The sequence below is a fragment of the Terrapene carolina genome, unplaced genomic scaffold (assembly GCF_002925995.2).
Source record: "Terrapene carolina triunguis isolate 2854851 unplaced genomic scaffold, T_m_triunguis-2.0 Scaffold68, whole genome shotgun sequence".
Taxonomy (NCBI): domain Eukaryota; kingdom Metazoa; phylum Chordata; order Testudines; family Emydidae; genus Terrapene; species Terrapene triunguis.
Genome location: NW_020664419.1, coordinates 82,260,707 through 82,287,951, shown reverse-complemented (window position 1 = coordinate 82,287,951; position 27,245 = coordinate 82,260,707). Strand labels below are relative to the sequence as shown.

General features: G+C 45.5%; 1 protein-coding gene across 1 annotated transcript in view; it reads left to right on the top strand.

Moving 5' to 3' along the window:
* The first annotated feature begins 22,498 nt into the window (after positions 1-22,498).
* The window catches only part of GRIN2B (glutamate ionotropic receptor NMDA type subunit 2B), a 227,847-nt gene continuing 223,100 nt past the window's right edge, over positions 22,499-27,245 (top strand). The window contains exon 1 of the mRNA XM_024193868.1: positions 22,499-22,909. Coding sequence (XP_024049636.1) covers positions 22,499-22,909 — 411 coding nt within the window. The remainder of the gene's footprint in view (positions 22,910-27,245) is intronic.

The window sequence follows — 27,245 nt, the reverse complement described above, 5'->3', positions numbered from 1 at the left end:
TGGGCTCAGCAGAGCAGTCGTAAGAATTCAATCAGACTAGAGAAGCAGCTCATCAGCCAGAAGGTGCAGCTAGCTCAGATTCAAGCCAGGAGAGGAGTGACAAACAGCAGCGAGTTTGGTAAAGAGTAATAACTAGTGAAGGGCGAAGTTGTCTGGTTCATTTTTCGTGGTTTATATGGCTGGAAAAGACCTCTGGGCCCATCTAGTCCATTCCTCTGCATCAGGCAGCTTATTTCCCTGCAGATGTCTTAGCTACAGTTACTTGCTCTAAAGCACCTCCCTTGGGGAGTCTGTGCCACTGCCTAATTGTTCATTTCCCCCATAATGTCTTGCCACCTGAAATTTTCATTTTTACCTTTAGGCTATTGCTCCTTTTTCCCTTTTTTTTTTTTTTTTTTTTTTAGGTGAATTTTAGCAGGGGTGAAGCCACAGGACTGACAGCCCTGGAGAAGTTCTTTCTCCACAGAGCAGGCTTGGGTGCGAGCTTTATCTGCAGTGGCAGTGCAAGCTTCCCAACACACAGGCTACTAGCATGTGTCATCCCGGCTGCTAGGATGAGAAGGGAGGTCAGCCTCTGTCTGATTCAGTCCTTGATCTTTTCAAGAAGAGGAGAAGGAATCAATTCATTATCAGTAATTATTCTGTTTCTTATGTACAGGATCGTGTCCACAGGCCCCAGTTAAGACTATGGCCCTATTGTACTTCAGACACATAGGAACATGGTCTCTGCCTCAAAGAGCTTACAAGCTAAGAAGGTAAAATACAGACAAAAGGAGAGGGATCAGAATACAACATACAAGCAAAGGAATCAGGGTAATACAGGCACATGGCTTGTTGTTCTAGCTTCTCCCCTACCCCCCACCCCAGACATTACATATGAGGAGTGAGAGCAAAATATGTACCATATTTATAGACACTGAGCCTGATTCCTTGTCGCCCTGCACCTTGTGCAGCCATTTACCTGTGCAAAGTAGGGGTGAAATGCTGCCAGATCAGCAGGGTGATGTTTGACACCCATCTTTCACTGGTGTAAATGATTACACAGAGCACAGGGCGTGTTTTTGGGCAGTGGGGGTCAGGCTTCTTACGGACATTTAAAAAACATAGTACTCTGTTTCTTTCTATGCAGTTCCTTGTGGGTGTAAAACTATGACCTTGAAAATGGGGCTCATAATTTGTGCTTCAGAGCAATGGAGAGGGTGTTCAGGACATCGGGCCAGAGAGGGGGTGTAGTGTGAGTCAGGTAGAGGGCAGAGGACTGACTGTACCTAACTGTAACTTTTGTTGATTTTCAAAATTCCCTGCTTACAGTTGAGTTGGAAAAGCATGCAAGGTTTCCCCTGTGATAATTTCAGTGCATTTGGGGCCTGATCCATATTCCACTGAAGTCAGTGAGAGTGTTTCCATTGACTTCACTAGGCTTTGGATCAGGCCCCTGGGCTGGAAGTGGGAAGCGGAGAAGCAGCTGTGAAAATGAAAAATACCATGAAACAAAAGCAAACTGAATGTTCTGAGCCTCTGGAAATGTTGAGGGGTCAGTGGGTGGTTCAGGCGTATGTTTGGGGGCAAAGGTTGGAGGGCTGGTTAATATATCTGATCTGACTTGCTTCACCCACTCATCCCTACTCCATTATAGGGCCCTGAAGATATTTTATAGCAATGTAATCTTTCGCTATTCAGGACACTAATATAGGAACTGTCATGTGAAAATAAGGGCAGGAGCTACCCGCAGAGTGCAGCCTACCACTAGCTGGACTCCACTTTAACAGGAGGACACTATGAAAGTGTTTCAGAAAACAGAACTAGTATCTCAGTGCTCACCTATCCCTTCACAAGAACAGAACTGACAATGCAATGGATGGGGAGCCACTTATGTACCACCCCTAGTTAAACTTTAGCTCCTGGCTGGATGCTGTTGGTCCCTCCACATCAACAATGACCCTGGCGAGCAGGAGCAACCGCCCAGCACTCTGGGCTCTATGCTGGCATGGGAGGAAGATTGGTGTCTGGCTGCAGAGTTGGATTTCTATATAAGAATGGAGCAACCCAATTTGGATAGAAAGAGAGAGAGTCCTGAGCATTCTCTCCAAACGTCAAGCACTCATATTTGGTTGAGGCGTCAAACATTTCATTTCCCTTCCTCCCATGTGTTTATACAATGTCTACCTCTGTGCTTTTCAGTTCATTAGGCCTAGGAGGCCTGAAATACTGCTAGGAAACCATTGCATTTGTGGTCCCATTGGAAGTGGGAAGCACTGGAAACGTCACAAGGAAATCCTATTCTCACGTGATTTCAGTTTTGCAATCTCAAGAGGGTTTGGTTGCTTATCTAAATGGAAGCTCCAAACTCTTGGAGACTCACTGTATGGTAGTGGTAGCTCCACTTCAACCCTCATTTTGAAGGGGTTGAAGCATCTTTCTTTAGCCGGGAAACGTTTTAAAACAGAAAATTGTGTGGTTTGCCTTGGGTGGGGACTGATCAGCCTTGACAGAAATTCCTTACGTTCAAAAACAATGCTATTAATTTACATTTCTATAGAACTTTTCCTTCCATGAGGTCCTAAAGCACTTGAAATATCATGGTCCCGATCCTCAGCTGAGGTAAATCAACAAAGCTTCATGGAAGTAGATGGAGCTATGTTCATCCACACCAGCTGCTGATCTGGTCCAAAGTGTGTGTGTGTGTGTGTGTGTGTATAAAATGCATCTACCAGTGAAATGCATTTGCTTCGGGATGGGTGTGTGCACGTTGGTATAAAATGCATCTACTTCTGGAGGGGAACATACCAGCTTTTTAACAGGACACGCAAACGCTATGTAACAATTTAGTTCAGGGAGTGAATATCATCTTTAATTGAAACTGCAAGGGAAATCTGGGTAGAATCTGGAAGGAAATTTCCTTTTTCTTGACAATAATTGTAATTGGATCTCTGACTTTTATGGCCAGGGAATCAGAACATGGAATCCTTGAAGCAGAGCAATTCTTAACACCACACCATTTGTGGAATTAAATCAACACCTTTCTCCCTACTCCCAATTAAACTAGGATTTACTGCTTTGGAGACTATATATAAAAAGATCTTGTTAGATCCTATCTGGTATACTGTGTGTAATACTGGGTGTTATCTCACAGGAAGGATATTATTGCCTTGGGGAAAGTGCAATGGAAGACAATAGATAATATATCATGAACTTCTACAGCTTCTATAATCTGAAGATCAAAAAACTGCTTCACTAACAATAAATAATTAAGCCTCCCAACTCTATGAAGCAGTGCAGTTTTATCTCTGTTTTACAGGTGTGGAAAATGCTCAGAAGGGGCACCACTTTGACTTTCAAATAGTGTCCACTAATTCTGGGTGCTGAAGTGGGGTTACATTGCAGCTTCGTTTAGTATGGTCCCTTCTAGCCAAACTGTTCTCAAAATGCTTTCAAGCGTTTAAAAAAACAAAACAAAAAGCAAAACCACAAAGCCAACACAATGGAAGTAGAAAGTAGGAAGGAAAAACTTAATTCAGCTGAGATTTCATATGGAATGGGGAGTCTCTGAGGCAGAGAATGGACAGACAAAAAGTATGCTAAGGTGGCTAGTGGAGAAGGGAGAGATTAGGGTTGCCAACTTTCTAATTCCAGAAAACCGAACACCCCTGCCCTGCCCACTGCCCTGTCCCTTCTCTGAGGCCCCACCCCTTCACCCGCCTCTTCCTGAGGCCCCCTCCTCTGCTCACTCCATCCCCCCTCCCTCCATCGCTTGCTCTCCCCCACCCTCACTCACATGCTCATTTTCACTGCAAGGCCCAAACAGGCATATTTATTGTTTTGACAGATGTATTATGCTAATTTCAGGTTTTATTTGTTACAGGATGCTAGAGCTGGCAGCAAAATAGTCAAAAAGGGTAATTAAAAAAATAATGAAATTTCACAAAGGTTTTCATGATTCTTTCCCTCCCCTCTTCCCATTTTTTGTAACCAGCTCCATGTTTTTTGTTCACTAAAGTTATTGTAATTTTATGTGTGGAATTAGGACCACACATTATCACAGCTGCAATGGGTCCATTAAAGGCCCACTCCTGAAGCCCCAATACAAATCCATAGAGCCCAACCACAAAAATGCACACCTGGCCATATACCTATATAAATAAATCTGTAGAAACTGACTCCCACACCTACATGCAGATACACATGTGTATTCATGTGTACACATCTAGCATGCACAAACACATATACTTCCACATTATTTAATATTAAAATTGTTGTTTAGTGCCTAGAGACCTCAACTAAGATCAGGGCTCCAGGGTGATAGGTGCTGGACATACACATAAAAAGAGAGAGTCTGCAAGAAAGAGTTTATAATGTAGCTAGACAAAGGTGAGGAGAAATGTCTTCTGCAATTACTAATCAACAACATTCACTTTTTAAGAAATAATACATTTCTTTTAGAGTTTCCTTCTCTTTTAAATATTTGTTATGAAATGTAGACACACATATTTTATGTTATCAATTTGTTTGTGTGCAAGCCAGCAAAAGGAATAAAAGTCAAAGAGTTAGGCTGCAGATTTTATTCACACAGGTATACGCACATGCAGCAATACATGCACCTCCCTACACAAAGACACACAGTCTCTTACACACATACAATGCATGCACACACTTGCCTACACAGAGACACCCAGCCGGGAAGGGAGGAGGGTGGGCTGGAGGGGAATAGATGGGTGGGGGGTGGATGAGAGAGGATGGGGAGGGAAAGAGGCCAAGGTTGAGAGCAGGGTCAGGGTGAGAGGGGGCAATGAAGGAGAGAGGAAGGTGTGTGTGTGGGGATATGTGGGGTGGATGGAGATGCAGGGGGAGGCAGAAGGTTACAGGCGCATGAGGATGTGGGGGGCACAGGTGTATAGGGGCATAATGGAAGTGCAGCAGTATATGGAGGTGAATGGGGTACAGGGCTGTGGGGGGTGAGGGACAAGGGGGTGGTGGCTCTGGGAGGTGGAGAGGATGGGTGGGAGAGTGCTGTAAGGGGACAGGACTGGGATGGGTAGGTGTGGGGGACAGGGCGGGATGGGACAGGGAGGGATGCATTGAAGGGGATGGGAGGTTGAGACAGGGAGGGGATGCAGTGAGGACGTCAGGGTGATGGGGGTCCAGCCCCATTCCCAGCACTCGGAGATGGGGACACATCCCTCGAACTCCTGGGTGCTGGCTATGGGGCAACAGGCCGTGTTCTGCCGCAGGGCATGTGCTGCAGCTCAAGCCCAGCCACAGGAGAAGCATGAGGAGGAGAAGAGGGCTGGCAGCAGTGGGAGAGGCGCATGCCACGACCCCCAACAGCCACTAGTTCATCCCCTGCCCTGCCCTGCCCTGCCCCAGCCAATGGGAGCTGCACCTGCAGGTGGAGGGCAGGGCAGCACGTGGACCCCCCCCCAGCCACCCGGCCTTAAGCCTAGGAGCCGGAAATGCCAGCTGCTTCCCGGGAGCCGTATGGCGAGCCTGTCAGCCCTGCTGCGTGGCACTGCCACCAACCGGCAAGTCAATGGCTCGGTCAGTGGTGCTGACTGGAGCCGCCAGGATCCCTTTTCGACTGGGTGGTCCGGTCGAAAACTGGACACCTGGTCATCCAAGGAGAGAGAAGGCCATGTGGCAGGGTGAGGTATGTTTTGGAGGGCGTTGAAAACAAGGCTCCTGATTCTCATTTACACTAAGGTTCCCTTTACACTGTTCTGGCAGTGTAAAAGCCCCTTAAAATGGGAGTAAATAATATTTATTTTTACTTTTTTATTTGTTCTCTTTTACTTTTATTTTTAAGGCTCTTATGCTGCTAACACAAAGTAAAGTGGCCTTAGTGTAAATGGGAATCAGGCTCAAGAAGTTTGAACTGTATCGAGCAGGGAAGCCAGGGGCAGAGCCTGAGGGAGAGAGCTGATGCGGTTGCACATCTTCGTATGTGTCGGAAGGCAGGCGGAAGGGAAGGAACAGCTAGGTAAATTGCTGGGGAAGATGATTGAAGTGGCGGCTGTGACTGAGTTTGAGAGGCACCTCAGCGTTGCTATGGAGAAAGGAGAGTGTGAGGAAGTCTGGTGAAAACGGATGAAGGTGGCATTAAGCGCAGCCAAATCTGGCCCATCATTTTGAGCCAGATTGGCCCCTTCCATTGTTGCCTCTGAAGTGTTTGTAGCCAATGACTAAAGCTGGTCACAACTGGCTGTGCGTGTCTTATGTCTCCATCTCTACGGATCTATGAATATGATATAGTGCTCAGCCGTGTGAGAGGTCAGGAGATGCCGTGCCGTGTTCCTAAAGCTGGCAAAGCTTTCTGGCTGCCACCGATGGAAAGTCTCAGTAAGATGAATTGGCCCTGACTTGTCATACAATCACAGGCACAGCATGGTCTGGTGCACAGCACTAATGTACTGTGAAAACATATTGAATCCAATGGCTTGATGACTGACTCCTTACTGGTCATTAAATTGAAAGAGAAACTGGGTGTGGGGGAGGCGGTGGAGAGAGGGAAGGGGAGAGATGGGGGAGGGAGAAGGAAAAGCCAGATGCAGGGAGGGAGGGAAGTGGGCAAGAGTGAGACAAAAGGAGGAGGGAAGAGAGACAGAGACAAAGGGAGGAAGAGGGAGATGGAGAGGAAGAAACAGAGAGACGAGAGAAGGGATAGGTGATGCTCCTGAAGCTAGAAGCCCCTGTGCTCTGAGCTTCCTTTCCCTAATTCCTTCCAAACTACGGCTGATCCAAATCCCAGGGTAGTCAAGGGAAGACTCTATTAACTTTAGTGGGAGATGGAGCGGGACTCTAGTGTATAGTATCTGGGAAGTATTTTTTATTTTTTTATTTACCACCCCGCTTTACCCCTTCTGCATTAGTATCCCCCATGGCTTTGATATTTATCAGAGGAGCCAAGGTTTTCCAAAGGGATGAGGGAGTTGAGTGCTTCTGTTCTTAGGGTGCCCAACTTGAGGCATCTTCAATCAGCCCCATGTAAGGCATCTCAGATTGGCCTCCCCGAATCACTAGTCACTATTGGCCAGCTTGTTTTGTTCTTCTTAAAGCAATGATGATAATAATTCAAAGGTGTACTTTATGAGAGACCAGAGTGAAGTGAAACAGGGACAAGAAAAGGGAAAAGGGCCGTCGCTGACAAGGGCAGGCAATTTTAAAGTAGGGTACTGACAGCAAGCCTCTGCTGAATAGTCATCCACCCTTCCCAATGGTCCCTCCAAGCCACATTGCTGTGGACTCCAGTATGTGCAAAATGCTGCTGTCTGCCACCTTGTCTACAGAAATCAGTTTGAAGTCCCAGAGCTCAGGCTGCAGAACCAAGCCAGGAAGTCTACACTGCAACTAAACAGCCTGGCAGCCCAAGCCGTGGGAGCCCGAGTTAGTTGGCATGGGCCAGCCATGGGTTTTTAATTGCAGTGTAGACATACCCTTAGGTGCCTAAGTCCCAGTGACTTTCAGTGGGATGTAGATTCACATGGGCACTTTTGAATATTTTGCCCCTGCTTTAACCTTGTCCCCTTGTTTGTACAGACGTCCATGGCTCTGCCCTGGCCTGTCTCATGGACTTGACCTCTCTGTATTTCCCTTCTCACTTCTGCTACTTTGCTGCTGCTTTGTGCTTCCCCATGGTCTTGGCACTGCTGACACAAGAGCCTTCTGCTTTGCAGTGCCTGCCATCTGTAACATCCTTCCTTTATATCTCTGACACACACACTGGGCAAGGACTGTTCATGCAGGCTGAGATTCAGCGGTCCATCTGTTATTCATCCAAGCACTTAAGCATGTGCTTAACTTAGAATCATAAATATACCTAGATCATCTCTGACAAGTGTTTGTCTAACCTGTTTTTAAAAAACCTCTGGTAACAGAGATTCTACAACCTTGAAGCACATGGCTAAGATCCATTGAAGTCAATGCTTAAAGTTAAGTGTGTGCTTAAGTGCTTTTCTGAACTGGAGTCACAGGCAGCAGCCTTAGTGCAGAGACTTTTCCATTGCCTGGTGTCATTGAAGGGGGTGTAGGCAAATAACCTCTTCCCCAGGGTGTGTGTGGGTGTGTGTGTGTGGGGGGGGGAGGGCAGATTTTCGGTCTGGCTCCACGTGCCGGGAGAGAGGCAGCAAATCAACCTAACAAAAGTTCATGAGTGGATCCCTTCTTTGTCTCGTCCTAGTCCGTGTGCCCTTTCTGGGTTCACAACGCTGGAGAGGGGCAACGTTGTGACTGTTTCCATTTAAAAAAAAAAATTACAAAACCTTTACCGTTCATATTATATTCTATGAAACCTTTTTTCTTTTTCCTTTACAAGATGTATATTTTGGGTCTAAATAGCTTGGCAGTGTCCCTTTATGTGGCTTTTTCTACATCAGCCCTTGGGATTTCAACACTATGGTGACTGATGACAGCTGGTTCTCCAAGTGACTATAGAAAATAATGCTACCTGAAGTTTGACTTCTCTGTATTTCCCCTCAGGGGCATTGTGCAGGGAATGAAGAAGTACTAGGTACAGAGTGGGAGAGATTCAGTGACTTGGGACATTCTTTCCAATCTCTAACTTTTTTGTAAGGACATTTAGTTTATTTTTTCATAAACTTACAACAATTGACCAATGCACAGAAAGAGCAGAATGGACAAAGACTGCATCAAGAAACTTCACTCAATACGTGAAAAGAACCGTGGATGGAAAATTCAAAGAGAAACACTTGGTTTGAGGTGTTCAAAGCTACCTAAGAGATTTAGATGCACTGGCTGTGTTGCCATTAATTGAAATAGTGTGTCTAAATCCCTTAGGTCACTTTGAAAATTTCAGATTAACTTTCAGTTTGGTTTAAATTGTGTGTTAGGGCTAAAGCCGGAATGTAAAGACTTTTTTTTTTTATTATTATTATTATTATTAAAGAAGATGAGTTTCTTCATATAAATGTTCTTCAGCTGACACATTATTGATCTGTGTGGAATGAAAACTGAAAGACTGAGGCCTGGACTCCACACAGAAATTGCATCAGTTTAAGTAAAGGTGTGATGTTGCACTGGTTTAACAGATTGGTGTAATTATGTGTGCTGACACTCTTACATTGTGTTAAACCTGACTTGCATTGGTTTTGCTCTTCATTAAGCTAAATTGACATAACCCAGGTTCGAACCTATTGAGAGTGTCCACACATGCACACAATTGCTCAGTTGGCTCAGACCATCTAGCCCTACATCTGATTTCCACTCGGAGACTGGCGGAGGATGAGGACCTGACATCTGTGGTTTGGGAGATCCAGGAACCACTGTATGAAAACCCATCTCCATCTTGCGAGCTCTGAAAACCGCGTTTCAAATGGCACATACATGGAGTGACAGCTGCTGTAACTGAGCCCTCCAGGTGGGGAGGATCATTCAGTCTCTTTGGCAATGAGGAGCTGTCTGATAGCTGCAAATCTGTCCATCAGAGTAGATCCTGGCACATAGTGATGGCTCCAGTCTGGCTCTGCAGGTCAGAACTGAAGAGTGGACAGGCTGTGCCAAGCCTCTGTGTCTTGGCATTTATATGTTGGCACTGGTCAGTGCCATACTGACCTGCTGTCTCACTTAACGGCATATGTGTGTGTTAAACTCACTCGAGCAGCTCAGCTTACACATGCCAGCTTGTAGAACTGAGTCACCAGTACCCCACTCTCAGTAGCTTGTTTCTTACCTTGACTGTCTCTGGTTTGTCCTGCAAAGGTGCCAAAGGAATGATTCAAAGAACTAAGCATATACTGTGACCAGATGATGACTAAGGAGGTGATCTGATTAACCACCTACAAATACTAGAAGGGTGGAAACAGCAAGGGGTGGAGGGAGGAATTATTTAGGCTGGACCACAGGGGTATAATTAAAGTCACTGGATAACACCGAGCAAAGGCTGAATGTTAGGAAACGTTTCCTAAGAGTGATCTCTGTTAGACTGTGGAACTGTCTGAAGAATATTCGGCATAGAACAATTCTGAAAGGGCCAGGATCATTAAATAGAGAATTTTCATTTCTAATTGCGATGAAGTACACAGTGCCGGTCTCTCCAGAACCATGGATGCTGTAGCCTGATCAAATAGTATCCATTTTCCTATGCACTATATATATGTATGTATATATGTATCTGGGGAGAGGAGAGGTAGATTTGGCTCTGTTACAATGGTCTACTATCAACATGGAGACTTCTGTTTCACACACAGTCTCACATGCGGTTCACCAAGGGAGATCGTCTCAGCAGGGCATGAAAATGCTCCTGGCACTCTCCCCACCCCCACATTACACACCTGTCCAAAGGTCACAGGCAGTATGGCCTTTAAAGATGGGGGGAGAAGGGAACGCTGTTTACTACAGATGGCTCTGGACCGCCTCAGACTATGAGGACATTTGGATCTGGATCCAAACTTTGTGGCTCAAGTCTGTCTGTAACTTAATAGGGAAGGAAATGGCTGAAAGAAAAGGAACAAAGTGACTATAGGGCCGAAATCAAAGATAATTTAAGTCAGTGGAAAGACTCCAGTTGACCTCAGTGGGCTTTGACTCCGGTCCATAATACATTCTACAATAAAAGAGAAAATACTAAAGGAAAAAAAAAATAGAAAGCTAAAGAGAAAGCCAGAGATGTGGGAGAGAAATAAAGAGGGGAAATGAAGAAAAGTTGAATGTTAGAAAAATTAATTCGTGGGAAAAAGACTGAAAGAAAGAGTGATGGAGGGGAAGAGAAGAACTAAACTCCTAGGACATGTAGAAATGTTTTATTATTATTGCAGAGAGAAGTTTGTGTAACACTGTCAGAATGTAACTGGGTTTCAAATGTGGTTAAAATAATCTAAATTGCAGCAATTTTCTCCCCTAGGACCTTCCAGAGTGAATTATTTTCATTCCTGTCCTGTATGGATCTTGCACAAATCACTGGGTGGCAGGTTTGTTTATTCACCCTCAGATATCAGTAGCCTCTGGGCCCTCGCTTTCTGAATGTGCTAATATTATTCTTTATCATTATTAATTTCATTTATCAATATCCAAAGTGTACAAACAAATAACAAATGTCCGGTGCTTGCTCCCAATAGCTTATTATCTAAATGAAACACGGCGCCCTCTGGGGCTGGGACTGTCTCTTCGTTCTTGCTTGGAAAATGCCCAGCACAATGGGGTCCTGATTCCAATCAAGGCTACTGGGCACTACTGTAATAAAAATAATTAATAATAACAACATAAGGGATGACAGTGAACAAAGGGGTTGGGGCCAGGATAGGGGAGGACAAGGGCTTGAGCAGTGAAAATGCATGGGATGTGCTTTTTGTTACATACAGCATGCAGGTTTTTAATACACCTCTACCCCAATATAATGCTGTCCTCGGGAGCCAAAAAATCTTACCTCGTTATAGGTGAAACCGCATTATATCGAACTTGCTTTGATCCGCCGGACTGCGCAGCCCCGCCCCCCCGGAGCACTGCTTTACCGTGTTATATCCGAATTCGTGTTATATCGGGTCGCGTTATATCGGGGTAGAGGTGTACTTACAAATTTCCAGGGCAGTGCCTAGAGTGAAGTCTGGGGTGCAGGTCTGCACAGGAGGAGCTGGGTGAATAAAGAGAGGGTAGGAGAGATTTAAAAGAGGTCTGAGGAGAGGAGGTGTGTGTGGTACAGGGATATGGAAGGATGTTCCATGTATTGGGGCCAGCCTGACAAAGAGCACAGAAGCCCAGATCCATGGAGGGACTTAAATGTCACAATGCTCAGCATCACAGTGCCAAACTTCTAGGCACCTAGAAAATCACTTGAACAACACTGCGATCCACAAAGCCGATTTAGGGGCTCAGGCTCCCTATGCAACGAATGTGGAAGGGAAGAGCCTACAAATGTCATCCACAAAATCAGCATGTTAGGCAGAGAACCATCTTAAGTAGCCAAAGGGTGATGCAGATGAGAGGGGTGTGTCCTAAGCCCTGCCTCTCTCACAGAGGTGCCTAAGTCTGGGCTAGCAATTCATTGTTGGGAACCCCTCTCCTGGAATCTGGCAGCTTACGGGGGCCTATGGCTTTTCTTCCAAGAACGAGTTAGGCACCTGCCTCACTACACACAAAGCAGCTGGAGGAGGAGGAGGAGGTGGTGTTGCCCACCTTGTATCTCTTAGCTCAGCGGTTAGAGTGCTCACCTGGAATGTAGGAGACCCAGAATCAACCCCCCCCCCCTCCCTTTCTGACAGAGAGGGAGAAAGCATCTGAGCAGAGATCGCCTGACAGTAACCCTGCTATTTCAGTCCTGACCCACAGCATGGTCAGCTATTCCAGAACTGGAACTCATGCTGTCCTGCCAATCCTTACCTACACCTCCTGCTACTCTGGGTTTGGTCCTGTGACAGTTGCCAGGGTACTTCAGGCTGAGAGTTATCTCGTCACCCCCCTTCCTCCAGCATGTGCCTGTGCTTAGCTAGGTGCCAGCTCCCTGACACCGCCAGCCTTCTAGCCACCCAAGCACTCTCCTCTGGGCTATGCCAGCCTGTACTGTGCCTTGCAGCTTAACAGGTGCACCCCGATCCACAATCCTGTTTCAAGTGTCCCCCTGTAATGTTCAGCCCCTGTCACTGGCTACTCATGAAATATCAGGTCTGCTGTTCTGTCCCTAAAGGCACAGTATATGCAGCAACTTGTAAGATTCAGCTCTGATCCAGCACTTTGCGTAGTATAATAGCGTTTCAATACATTTATTTTTGTTTTCTCTCTATATTACCAAAGGTTCAAGTGCTAGTGAGTCAGGATATTGGACACACAAGGTTCCATATAAAACAAAATCATAACACACTTTCTAGAGACAAAACTTAATTAACAGGTTAACTTCCTGTCTAGAGAAATTTCTTGTGCAACAATTTCAACCAAGGTTGGTTGAGATCCCGTTTTTATGACTGTAAATACACTGCCCATTTACGTCCTAGGTGCAGGATGGGAGGGGGTGTTTGCCTTCTATTTATACTCTTCCCCAAAGTTCCTTGTCTGTTCTCAGATACAGGGAAACCACCTGTGGCTTATTTTTCCTGTGTGCTGCTTCACTGTTGACTTCACATCTCTTCTTTGACTTTGTATGTAAATGGTGTCCACTGTGTTACCTTACAATGATTAATTTACATCTCGACAGAGATAGGTGAATTAACATCTGGTCTGACAGAACCTGTTTTTTCTCCTCTGCGGGTGACTCATACCTTGATACAGAATCTGAGAATGCATTTTCATCAAACACACATAACTCCTTACATTACTTCTGGGGGAATTCTGTGCCAAAATATTAAATATTTTGCACCAAAAATTAAATATTCTCTACACAACATTTTAAATTTCTGCAAAATTCTGCATATTTTATTGTCAAAATAACACAATATAATCTTGCCATTTTCAATTATTTTGGCAATTTATTTCAAAATATCTGTCAGCAAATATGTCTGTAACAATACAGACAATAAAAAAGATTCAGGAAATGTTTTTGAGAAATAGATTCCTTACTAGGCATATTAACACAGAACTTTGAGTAATAATTCATTTAAATTGCAATACAGAACTGTATTTCCTGCACCCCTCAGAAGCAGTGGAAAGTCTTGGGGGAGTCAGGGGTAATGGAGGAGCTGAGGGAGAGGGATGTAATTACTGAAAAGGAGCTTGGGAGCGAACCTGGAGGTTTGTTGGGTGTGGGTGGGAGAAGTATGGAACAGTTTTTTTGGGGGGTAGGGATTGTTAAGGAGTTGGGGAACTCCCCCATGTAGACCCTGGCTGACCTCTAGCCTCTCCCATTCAGTCAGGCACATTTGCCCTTGTCCCCATGTGGCCCTGCACTCCCCTCCTATTCAGCCCCTGGCTCAATGCTGTCACCCCACTAGCTCCTGTGCCCCCATCCCAGTCTGTCCCTCCACTAGCCCTTCTGAACCCCAGTCTGTGAACCCCAGCAGCTCTGTGTGCCCTGCTTTGTTCCCCCACCATCCTGTGCCTCCTCACCTAGCCCTGTGGGTAGGGTGCTGTGAGGAATGCAGTCTGCTCCCTCCCTATCCACAGCTGACTGCTCCAGCCCGTGAACTGGCTGCCCTCTCTTCTAGTGCCAAAGCAGCCCCTTGTGGGCAAAAAACTGCAGTGTCTCTCCAGCAGAATGTATTTTCTGCAGGGAAAAAAAATCTGCGGGAGACATGAATTCTGCATGTGCAGAATCTCCCCAGGAGTATTACATTGTATCTCTACATACACTTCACAACAATATTAGTAACAAGTGTTACCCCGGCTTTCATTTAAGTCCTCAAATGACATTCTTTGTTGAACCAGAATGTACATACCAGAATCAAGATATTCCTGTAACCCTATTGTCAGTTAGTATTAAGGGATTCTTTGGTCACAGGACTGTCACACAAGTTTGCGAATGGATCACAATCCTGACTTGCATCCCCCTACTATTTCAATCCTGGGTGTCTGCTTAAAGCCACCTAACATGACATATGACTTAAACCAGATCTGAACTTCAGTTCTCAGAACTGACAGGTTAGTGTGTTGAGCTAAGGCTCCCATTAGTCCCACCCCTTTCTTCCCCGAGTTCTCCTCCAATCTCACAGTTCATTTGGGGAGCAGCTAGTGTAAAAGATTAAATATACTCAAGTCTTTTTCTCCACCATGTAAACATAGAAATACAACTCTTCTTTGGTGTAAAAACATAGGAGTTCCCTTTCCAAAACAGCCCAGTGGCTTGTCTAGTATGGTATCCCACCTTTTACCCTATTTGAATAAACCAATGGCTCAGCTAATCCAGCATCCTGTCCCCAGTTATATGCAATGCCAGATACTTCAGAGGCAGGTGTAAACACCTATAATGCATCTAATTGTACTGTATGATACCAGTGGTGAGGTGAATTTCTTCCTGACCCCACTGGTGATCTGCTTAAGCCTGAAACATGAATGTTGTCTTTGTATTCATTGTCTGTCATAGTACAGACTAAGTTAAGAAGTTAAGCATGGGTCAGTTAAGGTTATATTCAGGGTTAGCAACGGGTTAATATTAGAGCAGGATTCGGCAACCTATGGCACGCGTGCCAAAGACGGCACGAACCCCGGCAGCAGGCTGAGCTGGACCCTGGCAGGCAGCAGTGTGCCATTAAAAATCCTGCCTGACCCAGCCCACTCTTCTCCGCCCCCCGCCTACCACTCTCTCTGGTGGGGGTAGGGGGCAGAAGCAAGCTTGGTCCTGCCGGCTGCTGCTGTACGGCAGGCTCCGCCGGCAGCCAAGCTTCTCCTTCCCCTGCCTCTTCCCCCAGCGTGCTGCATGGAGCCCCGCCTCCTCTCCCTCCCTGCAGCCAATGGCCCTTGCGAGGGAGGGGAGAAGAGCAGCCCCAGCGCTCTCGCTGCTCAGACCGGTAAGGAGGCGGAGAAGAGGCAGGGGGAAGGGGGGTAGCAGTGGGGCGTATCCCTCCAGCCCCCTGCTGTGAGCTGCTCAGGGGGCTGGGAGCACCCCCCTGATTCCAGCCCACCCCCCCAGCCCTCTGCCCTGACCCCTGCACCCCCTTGCACCCCAGCCCCCTGCATCCCCCCCACGACCCCATTCCTGATTCCTGCACCCTCCACACATACCCAGCCCCCCCACAGCCCCTGCCCTGACTCCTGCACTCCCCACACATACCCAGCCCATGCCCTGACTCTTGCACCCCCCACATCCCCACCCCCCACCCTGAGCACCAGGTTGGCAGCGGACTGAGCGGGGCCAGTGTCTGGGACCCCAGCTGGCAAGGGGCTGGCAGCCAGAACCCCATACCGGCAGCGGGCTGAGCGGGGCCGACAGCCGGGACCCTGGCTGGCAGGAGCCAGCTGATGGAACCCCAGACCGTCAGCGGGCTGAGCCGCTCGGCCCACTGCTGGTCTGGGGTGCTGGCCCCGCTCAGCCCACCGCTGGTCTGGGGTCCCGGCCCCTGGCCCCGCTCAGCCCACTGCCGGTCTGGGGTTCTGGCTGCCGGCCTGTGGTTCTGGCTGCCGGCCCCTTGCCAGCTGGGGTCCCAGCCACCGGCCCCGCTCAGCCCGCTGCCAACCTGGGGTTCTGGCTGCCGGCCCCACTCAGCCCGCTGCCGGGCTAAGTGAATGGAACCTAGGCTGGCAGCGGGCTGAGCAGGCCAGCGGCTTAAGATCAGCATTTTAATTTAATTTTAAATGAAGCTTCTTAAACATTTTGAAAACCTTGTTTACTTTACATACAACAGTAGTTTAGTTATATTATATATAGACTTATAGAGAGAGACCTTCTAAAAAACGTTAAAATGTATTACCGGCACGCGAAACCTTAAATTAAAGTGAATAAATGAAGACTCGGCACACCACTTCTGAAAGGTTGCCAACCCCTGTATTAGAGTTAAGTTTATGCTTAGCATTGTGCTCAGGAGGGTGACTATAGTTAGTGTTGTGGTAGGGCATTTGGTTATGGTTAGCACCAAAATCAGGCTTATGATTAGGGATGGGTCAGGGCTAGATTTGATTCAGAAGTGAGTTTAGCAATGGAATTAGGGTTATGGTTATGATGATGGAAGTTGAAGCCATGCTACATGGGACTGTGACCTCATTCCATCTCACAGGCTAAGCACGGCAGGGCCTAGAAAGCGTTTGGATGCGAGACTTCTGAGGTGCTGTAGGAAGTGATGTTGGCAGTTGAATAGGTGATGTGCTTCTTCCTGAGTCAGCAATGAACTAATTTCCTAGCAAGGTTCCCCCTAAGCTGGTATCCTGATAGCAAGCACTGTGCACTCAGCTATGTGTGCAGAGCAGGGGAAGCTTCCTGCATCAGAAAGCATCTTCCTCCTAGCCCAGAGAGAGGTCTCCAAGGTTTTTCTTCCTGTCTCTCTCTCTGGCGGAGGCAAGGGGATGTTGGGACTTCCCTTCCTGCTGCTGCCTCGGGCTGGGGGGTGGGTAGGGCTCATTGGGGTTCCCCCTCTGCCTGTTGCTGCCTCAACAGCCGACACAGCTATGGGGAAATGAGCTGTATTGGATAGCTCCCCCTACATTACCAAAAGAATGGCTAACGAAATTCCAGTTCGCAGGCCTCACTCTGCCCTCAGTTCCATCTGGGTAACTGTTTTCCAGCCTACAAGATTAGCTAGTTACCTTGTGTACTGTTCTAATGACACCCTATTCATAGTTACATTTGTTAGATGAAGGATAAGCTGTTTGTGTACTTGACGTATTTTGAAATATTGTATAGAAGTATCTGCAATCACTGAGCTGTACTTTGTCCACACCTCCATATAATTTTCTATTAATACTTGTCTCAGATGTAATCTGTATAAAAATACAGTGTCAAGTGAAGATCCCATGGCATTTTTAAGTGTATTAGCTCTTGTGTCCTGGCCGAATTCCAACCTGAGTAATGACTTTCTGCCTACTTAAATTCCCTTTGCAGTTTCAACTAGAGAAGTTGTTCTTCCCTTCCTGTCCTAACAATTGTTGTGTAACATTGCTCTGCCAAGCTAACTAGATAGCGCATTTCAAGAAAAGGGGTGTCTGTATTTTAATGGTGGGTGAAGTCAGATTATAGGCTATAAAACCATTTTAGCTCACCATACTCTGGTATATTCTCTCTCTCTCTCTGAGATAAAATGTTTTATTGGCCAAGCTTGAACTTGGGATGGCCACATTGCTCAGGAGTGGCAAAACCACAAGAGGATTATGTTTGCTACCCTAAACGAGGTCCAAACCCCACACAGAGCACCATTGTGTATCCTGAATATGCCACATAATTTACGGAAAAGCCATTTTAAAGAAATTTTATACAATATCCCAGTGATATTTTGCATTAACTTCCACCTCTGAGGATAAACTCCTTGAATGCTAAACCTGGTAGTATTGTGAATACATTATTTAACTAATGTAGCCCTTTTTATGCTAGTGAGCCTATCCTGATTTCTGCACAGATATTTGTTATTTGCACATATTCAGTGAATAGTTTATACGAACAACTTTCAGCCAGTGGGGGTGTCCATCAACGGCTCCCTTTGTTTCTGCTCCTTGATTGGATGATTGAAACTTTATTCTTTTGTTGTTGTTGTTTAAAAACAATGAACAAGGAATATTCTTGTTCTTTCACAAATACCCTTTGTCATATGTGAACAGAGGTATTAGCGTGAGTAGCAGCCATTACCTGAACATTTGTGTGAATAAAACCTGTTCACACGAGACGTGGATAATAAAGGTTACAAACACAGGCAAACCAAACACGTTAGGGCTTGTCTATACTTAAAAAGCTGCAGTGGCACAACTGTAGCACTTCAGTGAAGACACTACCTATGCCAATGGGAGGATTTCTCCCATTGGCATAGGTAATCCACTTCCCCGAGAGGTAGTAGCTAGATTGATAGGAGAATTCTTTTGTTGATGTAGTGCTGTCTACACTGCTGGTTAGGTCAGTTTAACTGCATTGTTTGGGGTGTGGATTTTTCACACCCCTGAGCAACGTAGTTATAGCAACCTAATTTCCTAGTGTAGACCAGGCCTTAGAATCTGAGCAAATGTTTAGGAACACTCTTTGCAGTCACTGACCCGCAAAGCTTAGCACCACGAACCCAACTATGCAGGCCTTGCGGGGGTGGGGGAATAATACATTTCAGAAACTGTGATGAACTACATAATTGTGACTGTAGGGTCTAATGTCTTAATTTCTCTACTAGGGAAAGAAGCAAATGACTTATCCCATTGAAAGAGCAGGGATTCCTGGCTATCTTGTCCATTTTGAGGCTTGCTGGATTGTGGGATTATCAGTCCTAAAACCTCTCTGGAGTAACCTGTAAGTTGCTGAGTTCCTTTCTGCCCATCCGATCCAGGCAGAAGTTAAAGATTCCATGGATTTGATGGGAAGAAAAATGGAGGTAACGGTGGTGTGTTGGCCAGCATTTCCTCCTTCAGGAAAACAAGTCAGTATGAAAGAGGTGCGCTGTAAAACTAGATTCTATTCTCTGGGCATCACAACTAGCCATTGCATAACCAAGTGCATTATAATGTGTGAGAATAAGTAGAGAAATCACAGGAGATGTATTTTAAAGAGAACAAATATAACATTAAGGCGAGCGAGTGAGCGAGAATAGAGTGCATTAAAGTTAATAAAGCATCGCAGGAGTGGGGACCACATTTCACTGTGAAGGAATCTAATTTAGCAACTTGTAATTGGAGGATAACAGTCCTGCTGGAATGAAGTTAGCTGTTCATTTTGCTGAACTCTTGAAGTGTCTCGGTCCTTCTTGTGAGCTTGTTCTCAGAAGGAGAATCCAGTAGAAAGGCTGGAATCGATTGATGATTCACACCCACAGTCCTTTCAGCCTTTAAGTGGATTTGGTTCCTTCTGTGAATATTTATTATCTGTTTATTAATTTCATAATATTAATGCAGCGTGTGCACTCTCTGCCTGTCCTGGGCAAGAGAGACCAGGAAACTGAACTTAGGTCTCCTCCATATCAGGGCAGAAAACTAGCCTTTAGGTGACAATGCAAGCAATACTGACCTGTTAGCCACTGGCTCTGTTTAGGATAACAGAACATATAAAGGAGGGCGGGTTGTACATTCTCTAAGGTCCTGCCAGTCTCATTACAGCTGTTATGAATATCTATCTGTGTAACTGGTGAGGGGAGGAGATTTTGATAGAGGTATGCAAAATAATGAATGGTATAGACAGGTCCAGCAGGGTCCTGCTTTGAGCAGGGGGTTGGACTAGATGACCTCCTGAGGTCCCTTCCAACCCTGATATTCTATGATTCTATGATTTACTCTTTCCCACAATACCAGGGCAAGAGAGCAGCTGGTGCAGTTTAGAAGACATCTTGGTGTACGCCATGTTTGTTTAACCATTGCAGAATGGAACCTTGAGGTGAATAGCTTAATGAGATCAATAGGTTTGAAGAACAGTCTTCCATAACCTGAAATACATGCAACTGCTTGAGAAAGTGATGTGGGTGTTTGGTCTGACCATGGGACAGGGAACCAGGAACTCCTGTATTCTAATTCCGGCTGCTCCTGACTTCCTCTATGGCCACAGGCTAGTCCAGAGCAAACCTCTCTGTGGTGGGAAGATTAATTAGTTAAGGTTTGTAAAGTGCTAAATAAATGCTAAGGATTATTACGAGGAGACTGGATAAAGCCTATAAACTATACTGTAGAGAATGGTCCTGCATAAGGATGGACTGATGACCTAATAGGACTCTTCCATTTCTAACTTCCATGATTTTTTAAAAAAAGAACAGACATTTGCAGGTTATGAATCATAGTAACATCTGTGGATACACTAGCTAGAAATGAAAATGTATGAGGTCTATTTATTATTGTGCTTCACAGCAAAGAGGGTCACCAACTGGGATAGGAAAGAAAATCTCCCCCATACTAGAACAATATGTAATTGGCCATGTGCACTGTCAACATTTGGCCCCCTCTTCCACCCCTTTTTTTAAATAAGTGAATTTAGCGTGGGTGAAAGGGGCCCAAATGACAGTCTCACAGATTGAAGTCCTGTATTTATCCCCAAGGTAAGTGGATAATGGGCCATGGCAGTGTGCGCACACACCGCTCCTGCCAATACACCTCAGCCTTGACCTGGAAGGATTATACTGAGAGCTGAGAAGGGAGTTCTGAATCCATGACCTAAGTAGGCTTTGGACTCTTTGCTTATAGTACCTAAATGTGGGCAAACTGGTGCCAATTGTGTGATAATTGCTTTTGTGTTGGGGACCAGAGGTGAAAGTAAGCCGATCCGGTTTGGTCCGGCGTACCGGCAAGAGCTGGTATGCTGCGCCGGACCGGACCGGCTTCTCCGGCAGTGATTTAAAGGGCCCGGGCTCCCCGCAGCGGCTGGAGCCCTGGGCCCTTTAAATCGCCTCTGGAGCCCTGCCGCCGCTACCCCAGCCCTAGCCCGAGCCCTGCTGCCCCGGGGTAGCAGCGGCAGGGCTCCCGCGATGATTTAAACGGCCCGGAGCTCCACGGCAGCCGGAGTCCTGGGCCCTTTAATTCGCCCCTGTGGCTCCCAGCCGCCTCTGCAGCTGGTAGCTCTGGGGTGATTTAAAGGCCCTGGGGCTCCCAGCCACACCCAGAGCCCCAGGACCTTTAAATCTTGAAAGGCCCCGCCTCTTCCTGTTGAGGCCACACCCCGCTCAGGACTCCGGCGTACCGGTAAGTCCTTTAAACTACTTTCACCCCTGTTGGGGACACACATTTAGACATAGGACTGACATCTCCAGCTCATTTTGCATAGGTAACTGGATGTCAGTTAGAGGACAACAACTTTCAATCACTGTTGACTTGGGTCTGAGATGAAATGCAGGCTTACAGATAATGTGCTCTGTATTTTCTGGCCAGTCCCTTAAGCCATCCAATTCCCCCCCACACACCTTCCCCCTCCCTCTGAATTTTCAAGTAAAGGCTGCTGCTGTCAGATGGCCTGATTCAAAACCAAGTGAAGTTATCACTTCAAAGGTTTTTTTTTCTCCTGCTGATGATAGCTCATCTCAATTGATTGGCCTCTTACAGTTGGTATGGCTACTTCCACCTTTTCATGTTCTCTGTATGTATAAATATCTTCTTGCTGTGTGTTCCATGCTATGCATCCGAAGAAGTGGGCTGTAGCCCACGAAAGCTTATGCTCAAATAAATTTGTTAGTCTCTAAGGTGGCACAAGTACTCCTGTTCTTTTTGTGGATACAGACTAACACAGCTGCTACTCTGAAACCTGAAGTTAATGGAGAGATTCCTGTTGATTGTGCTTTGGATTAGGCTCAGGGAGTGGATAACAGACAAGATGGACTAACAGTCTGATCCAGCAGGAGGTGGTCTAATGCAATGGCTGTCAGCCTTTCCAGACCACTGTACCCCTTTCAGGAGTCTGATTTGTCTTGTGTACCCTCAAGTTTCACCTCATTTAAAAACTACTTGCTTACAAAACCAGACATAAAAATACAAAAGTGTCACAGCACACTGGGGGGAGGGATAACTCAGTGGTTTGAGCATTGGTCTGCTAAACCCAGGGTTGTGAGTTCAATTCTTGAGGGGGCCACTTAGGGATCTGGGGGGCAAAAATCAGTACTTGGTCCTGCTAGTGAAGGCAGGGGGCTGGACTCAATGACTTTTTGGGGTCCCTTCCAGTTCTAGGAGATAAGTATATCTCCATATATTATTATTATTATTAATGACAAATTGCTGATTTTCTCATTTTTTACAATATAATTCTAAAATAAATCAATTGGAATATAAATCTTGTACTTACATTTCAGTGTATAGTATAGACAGCAGTATAAACAAGTCATTGTCTGTATGAAATTTTAGTTTGTACTGATTTTGCTAGTGCTTTTTATGTAGCCTGTTGTAAAACTAGGCAAATATTTAGATGAGTTGATGGTACCCCCGGAAGACCTCTGTGTACCTCATTTAATCATGTAATCATTTAATCTCTTCCTTTTCTTTCTCTCTCTCTCTCTCTCTCTCTCTCTCTCTCTCTCTTTTTTCTTCTCAGGGAGTGTAAGAGCTGAAGATGAGGCCCAGGGCGGAGTGTTATTCTCCAAAGTTTTGGCTGGTGCTGGCAGTCCTAGCGACGACGGGTGGTGGGGCCCGTGCCCAGAAGAGCCACCCCAGTATCGGCGTTGCTGTCATCCTGGTGGGGACCTCAGACGAAGTGGCCATCAAGGACGCCCACGAGAAAGATGACTTCCACCACCTCTCAGTGGTGCCCCGAGTGGAACTGGTGGCCATGAATGAGACAGATCCCAAGAGCATCATCACCCGCATCTGTGACCTCATGTCAGACCGGAAGGTTCAAGGTGTGGTGTTTGCTGATGACACAGACCAGGAAGCCATTGCTCAGATCCTGGACTTCATTTCTGCCCAGACTCTCACGCCCATCCTTGGCATCCACGGAGGCTCCTCCATGATCATGGCAGACAAGGTAGAAATTGGCTTTCTTCCATTACAGATCAGGAAAGTGGGGTTTAGTATCCTGAGAAATAACCTAGCCAGTGGTCTGCAGATGGAATCTCACTTGGCCAAATGATTATGTGCGTGGAGAGAGTCACTTTCAAGGAGAGATTAAAAAAGCTAAGTGTGTATAGTGTGGCTGAATTACATCTATAGGAAAAATGCTAACTGTGTAGAATTATAGGAGAGAGACAAGCTGGGTGAGATAATATTTGTTAATTGGAGCAACTTCTGTTGGTGAAAGAGACAAGCTCTTGAGCTCCACATAGCTCTTCTTCAGGTCATTCTTCAGGAATTATATGAAGCAGACAAAGATCAAGGAGAGAAGGGAGTTGCTAAAAGGGATCTGCAAAGGATTAAAATATTTTATTCTTTTTTATGATGTATTGTGGCCATTTATGACCATTGTGTTTTTTACTTTTTGCCTTCACTCGTTTAGCTGGAGAATCACTTGGGGATCTCAGGGATGTTTACTATGAACTCTCACATTTTAATGGAAAGAGTACAAGTGCTGAAACTTTAATAAAACCATCCTCTCTCCAAAGTGGTCATTAGTTATTGGATTAAATAGGTGTTAACCAAAGTATCAAAACATAAAACCAACCCCTCTCCCCCATACAAAAAAACCCAAAATAGTTTGGCTAACAACCCCTTCTAATTTCAATTGCACATCTTTCATTCTCTTGTATTGTATTGTCATAATTTCACTAATTCTTCAGTCAACATTGTATACCATTGCAGACAAGACCTGAATTTCGAATGTGAAAAAACAGCAGGCCTGTTTCCCTTTGAACTGCAAGGCAGGTCTCAAACTTGTCCCTGTAGAGTTGCTAGGTAGTGGACATCTCCATGCTGCCACCTATGATCTGCTCTGGATATAGACCAGGGGAAGTCCCAGCTCTTGGGGTCTGACAGACAGCAGTCTCATGGCTCCTGATTGGCTCCCTACCCCTTATAAACCCAAGAGGCATTCTAGGAATTGTCCAGGCAACAGTGTGGGTTTCCTGTAGCTTCCACAACCATTCCTGTTCTTGAACTCCTGGTTTTGACCTTGGCTTGATTTGAATCTTGCCTCCTGACTTGGATCCTGAAGCCTGACTTGGCCTCCGATCCTTGGTATCGACCCCATCCTGGAACTTGACTACAAACTTCTCCGCTATTCCCAGCCTCAGGTTTGACCCTGCTCTGACCAGACTGTTCTGCTCAGCTGAGAATTCCCCCAGCTTGGGAGATCTTTTAACTGGTATAGAGTCAGTATAGCTGGAGTTATATCTTGGTGCCAGGAAGAATCTGGGCCAACAACTCTTTTTTGACAAAACCCTTTCGGGTCTTCTTTTTACATCACAAAGCAAACAAGAGTACAAGCCGTTTTATTCCTTTGCAGGTCACCTTTCAGGGGATCTGAGAGAGACAAGACATAATTGGATGTAATTGAATAAGGGTGGGGGGGGGACTTAAACTGGATAGTAAGGAAACATTTCCTTGGAGTGAGTTCTATTAGACTGTGGAATTTGGGTGGGCTGAATTTTTTGTTGTGAATATTTTTTTTCCATTTTTTTTCATTTTTGGGACTAAATTAATCACAAATATGTTTCTCAGTCTTTGATCAGCTTTAGAAATGGACAAGTGATATTCAGCAAATAATTGATTCAATAAAAAATAATTGCTGAATAAATGACTCTCAAAGGATTTCTCCCCCCCCCCTTTTTGCCCAGCTCTCTGTACAATAGCCCCCAAGCCTTTTCCATCTGAGAGGAAACTCAGGCAACAACTCTGTGGCCTTGATTATCCACTGCCTTGCACCTCGTGCAGTCATCTACACCTGTGCACAATGGGTGTAAAACACTAACAGAGCGGAAGGGTGGCATTATACAGTCACTTTGCATAAGTACAGATGACTCCACCAGGCCCAAAGCACTGAAAAATTGTGAGTTTAAACTTGATGGGGCAAATTCCAATTTAAGATTATACCAGTATAAATTCAGAGTAACTCCATTGATTGTGGTGCAATCAGATCAGATTTACACTGGTGTAACTTAGAGCAGAATTTGGTCCACTGAGTTGTCTGAAGAGTTTTTACCCTTCCATAGGTCTTTCCTTGGCAGAGTAATGTCGTCCTATTATTGTATGTTGCCCATTGACTTCTATGGGAAATTCTGGTAGGACCATGAGGGGGCTTAAAGATGGGGCCCAGTGAATGTAAAAACCCTTTTACCAAGCTTCCTGTGTGCAGCTTTTGAACAGGGTAAGTAAGTCCCCAGGCAGCTGATGTGCTGCACCAGGCAGTGTCCCAGCACGGCCGGAAGAGGATCTGGCCCCATCCCTTCCACTTCCCGCTCAGGCAGGCTGCTGGGGTGGGGGCACTCGAACCTGCATGTCCCCCACTGTGTCGCCTCTCAGAGAGCAAATTTGTATCCAAGTGCAAAAACCTATGTTAGTGCAACATTAAATTGAAAAATTTGAGCTAAAAAAGGTAGGAAATAAAAAAAGTAAGTTTCCAAACATAAGACTGACTCTGCTACATTGTGCATATCTATACCTATATCTATCACTGGTTAGACTGATACATAGATGCAGTGGTGCAAGTAGAAATCATTTCTTGCTGGTACTGCACTCATGGGAGGGACACAAGGGGGGGCAGGTGACTCCTCCCCGCCCTTCCCCCAGCCCGGGGTCCCCACGCTCTCCCCATCACCTCCAACACCCCCCTTTGTGTATACATACATCAACATGCTTAACTACTCACTTTCCCCCCAAATACGTAGTATTCAGTCTGTTTATATGGAATATGGGAGTTGGGTGAGGAACCATTTCAGCATATGTATGACTTATTAAAAGACAAATTTTAAGGAGAACTGTATCCTAAACTGCATTATGGTGTTGTACCCAAACATTGCATTTCAATGGGAGATTCAACTTCCTTTATACGAACAGAACAGAGTCCTGAAACTCTTACCAGTCCACAGAAGTAGTCCATACTAATGCAAATAGTCCTATTGTCTTCAATGGGATTGATCAAATGATTAAGGTTTACAGGATTAGGTTCCAAGTTTGTAAATTGTTCTGGATGAAACTGACAATGCCTGAGCTGTCAAATCAGGAGGAGCTTCATTTGAATAAAGGTCGGCAGATGTGTGATAAGTCTTAGCTCCATTGCTAAGATGAGGAACATATTTTCAGCAAAGTTCTTGGCAGATTCCTGAGGCAGCTGGTTTAAGGCCATCAGTGTCCGGCATTATAATCTTCACTTATAGTTCTCTCACCCACAAAGCTGGAAAATAAAGCATTTGTTTTCTTTGTTTTGATGCTCCAGTTCCAGTTAACAAAATGCATGTTAGACTAGTTTGGCTGCAAAGAAGAATTCTGTGTATACTGGGGACAACACCTGATTCCCGTCAGGCTGCAGAACTGGGCTGACATCAGAATCCAAACATCCTCTGGTCAGTGCAAGCAGAGGCAGTCCTCTAATGATTTGGCCTTGATGTGATCAGGGATGGTCTAGATGGTATTTGGTCCTGCCATGCGGGCAGGGGACTGGACTCGATGACCTCTCGAGGTCCCTTCCAGTCCTAGAATCTATGAATCTATGAATCTATGATGCAGTATGGATGTCATGGATAATTCAGACCAATGGGGAGAAACAGGATCAAAAACACTGTTTAAACACCTTCCATCCTCCTACCCCTTCCCTCCTGAGGACTCCTGACCAAACAGCACAATACATATGCTAACAAACTTAAACAAAGCCTTTGTTTAAGTTTGTTAGCATATGTATTGTGCTGTTAAAGCCATTTAAAGAATGAATGCCCTCCCTAGTTGCGTTCTGCTCCTTTAAGGAGCAGAGCAGAGCCCCACCCCCTCCCCCTCCAGGGGGCGGCCCTAGCCCCAAGTCTTTTCATACCCGCTAAAAATCTCTTGCCAGTACTGCATATTGGAGGGTACTGCCCTATTTGCACTCCTGCATATATGATAAACACTAAATGTAACATGGCAGAATTAACTATGCTGATGGAACGTTAACTTTTGTATTGCCTAACTGCTTTTGTTCAAATTCACATAATTAATATTGCATTAATTTAGATTTTGTATGTAATATTTATTTTTACTGGGTTTCTCTGCGTTTTTGTCCATTTCGTGTGAGGTGTGTGTGTGTATGTGTGTGTGTGTGTGTGTGTGACTTTTATATATAGTCTCTTGCACACAGTTTTGTTGTTTGCTTTTCCTGATGCTAACACACTTAATTCCAATATATTATTATAAATAATATAATACAAAATAAAAAAAGGAACAAAAAGTCATTTTGAAAG